The 2622-nt window shown below is 34.8% G+C and overlaps 1 protein-coding gene across 1 annotated transcript; it reads left to right on the plus strand.

The window, feature by feature from the left end:
- Window positions 1-4: 4 nt before the first annotated feature.
- On the plus strand, window positions 5-2610 carry LOC117101377 (SH3 domain-containing protein 19-like; the record flags this gene model as incomplete). Its single annotated transcript, XM_033241352.1, has 4 exons — window positions 5-166; window positions 692-860; window positions 1417-1493; window positions 2089-2610. Coding segments are annotated over 4 exons (522 nt in total), but the record flags the coding sequence as incomplete, so codon positions are not given.
- Between the last annotated feature and the right edge of the window lie 12 nt (window positions 2611-2622).

Raw genomic sequence — 2622 nt, forward strand, 5'->3', positions numbered from 1 at the left:
GGGTGATAAAATATTAGTAAAAAGTCGGATAAATAGTGAATGGCTTGTTGGAGAGCTTAACGGTAATGAAGGCAGCTTCCCAGCCAACTTTGTCGACAACATTCCAGCAAACCTTCCATCAGCAGCTAATTCACCCTGCAACGTGCCTAGCGATGATGCAGCTCAGGTGAGATACTTGATTTTCCAGGCATCTTTTTGAGTTAATGCTACAAGTGGCATTTCTAAGGGGTAGTGGGGTAGGATTTTGAATTGGTACTACGAATAATGATGGCAAGCTAACTTGAAGGAGATTATATTAGGTAATTTTTAATTATGTGAGAGTAATTATTTTTTTTTGCTCAGCATATTTTCAGTGTGGAGTGTGTTTAAAAGGGCGCCTGGATGTTGCAAACTTTCTCCGGGGACGTTTTGTGTTTTATATAACGCTTACAGTACATCCTTTTATGGTACTTCAGGTCACAGGTCATTACATTTGTAGCATAGAGAGTTGTAATAGTATTTTAGCGTAACTTATCAAAGAGAAACTGTCTTCTTTCTTTCTTCAAAGAAAATATAATAATATATTAATTTATTCATGTCAGAATGTTATTCTGTAATAGCACTACACATGTGTTTTTTCTTTTTTTTAATTTTAATAAAACAATGATTTAAAAAAAAAAATTAATTTTCATTCAATCAATTTGTTTTATAGGGTACATGTACTGCTGTGTTTGACTTTGATGCAGGGGATGAGGACGAGTTGTCCATTAGAACGGGGGACACCATCACAATTGTGGAATCTGTGGGTGATGACTGGTTGAGGGGGAGGCTCAATGGAAAAGAGGGTATATTCCCAAGAAACTTTGTCGAAATGCAAGAAGGTACCTTGATAATCTTAATACTATGTATGTAAAATATAATAACCTGTCTTAATTGAACTTGATCATTGATCGAGTTCCTAGCCCATATATCAAGCACCCTGAGCATGTTAGATGGATTTAGCGCTATCTAAAACTACACTACAAAACTTGCGTATTTGACTTTTTAGTATTTCAATATTTATTGAATAATCAAAGGGTTTTCATGAATTGGACTCAGTCTTTTTATCAGTGATGTAGTTATGGTGGGGCGGGGCCCCCCAGTCTTGAGGTTTTCCACCCAGTCTAAAAGCTACTTTCATGGCCCTCCATCCACCCTTATTAACTCACTTTTCCATCCTTAAAATCCACTCTTATTATTTACAGTTTACCAATGTTATCACCCACCCACTCTTAAAATGTCTATCACTTACCCATAGTTTTCTACAGCTATAACCCTGATGCTCCGATTTTTGGCATTCCAGTCTAAACATAAACAGAGAGGGGTACGAGACAAGAAAAAAAAAATTGTTTTACGCTGGTATAAAGGTTACTGATTGTGTGATTATTGTATTTGCAGGGGGTTCTGGCGCAAAAATGACTGTGAAAGCATTGTTTGATTTCCCTGCCAAAATGCATGATGACCTTAGCTTTCAGGTAGGTCAACTGAAATTAATAAGATTATAAGTAGACGTTGCACTTTAAAAAGGAAATGTATGTATAAAGAAATGTAACCTGCCACTTCATCTCTCTCCACACTATTTTCCTGTATAAGCTTGCGATATGACATCATTATGCCCATATATGGGTTTGATATGATATCACCATGCTCATATATGGATACATCAGATATTTGTCATAAAATTTGGCAGTTTGAACAGACTATCAAATTGTATTTGACAAAAACATGTGACATAACCTAAATATATATTCATGATGACATCACATCATGACCATATATAGGCACATCATGACTATATATGGGTGTACAACCGTTTTTTGTCAAAGAAAACTGAGAGTGTAGTCAGAGAGCTTTACAGGTTGGAATAATATATGATGATCTATGAACTTAATTTTAATATAAGCTTAAGATTTATTAAGGAGTGATGTTTACCATGGCATTTGTATATCTAATTATGTCCATCCAATTATCTGACAGTCTTTCATTTATCCACCTTTGTATTATTGGTTTGAAAATGTGTTTAATTATTAACTAAACAATTATTTTCAAATTTTTGACTTTACTAACCAGGTCAATGACATCATTACTGATGTAGTCAGCGTTTCAGACGACTGGTACGAGGGCAGTCTAAATGGAAAGGTTGGCCGATTTCCATCAAACTTTGTGGAAGTTATTTCTTCTTGATATTCCACTCTGCGGTATATACATATATAATTTCACATTTAATTTATGTTGTAAATGATATACTTAAAGTGTTTCTCACTTCACCTCTGATTTGCATATTTTTAATAATGTACATTTGCATGATGTGTTGCAATCAGTGTCGTATCAACGATTATTGACATGGCGCGGATGTAGGAGAAGGTACGATGTGACATCGATGGGGAGCTATCTGGGTAAAGGTGAAATTAGGTGATGTTTTAACTACATTAAATTAGTGCAGCACCCCTTAAATATGTCACTGTTTGAAATTAATTTTAATAGAAAGTGTAAATGTGGCATTATCATCCTACATACAGTACCTCTGTCTACACTGTCTTATGTGATATTTATGTGACAAATTTTTTTAATGTGCCCATATATGTGCATTATGATGTCATATTG

This window comes from Anneissia japonica, unplaced genomic scaffold (assembly GCF_011630105.1).
Source record: "Anneissia japonica isolate Jap-2015-1 unplaced genomic scaffold, ASM1163010v1 scaffold242399_len2622_cov118_single, whole genome shotgun sequence".
NCBI classification, from domain to species: domain Eukaryota; kingdom Metazoa; phylum Echinodermata; class Crinoidea; order Comatulida; family Comatulidae; genus Anneissia; species Anneissia japonica.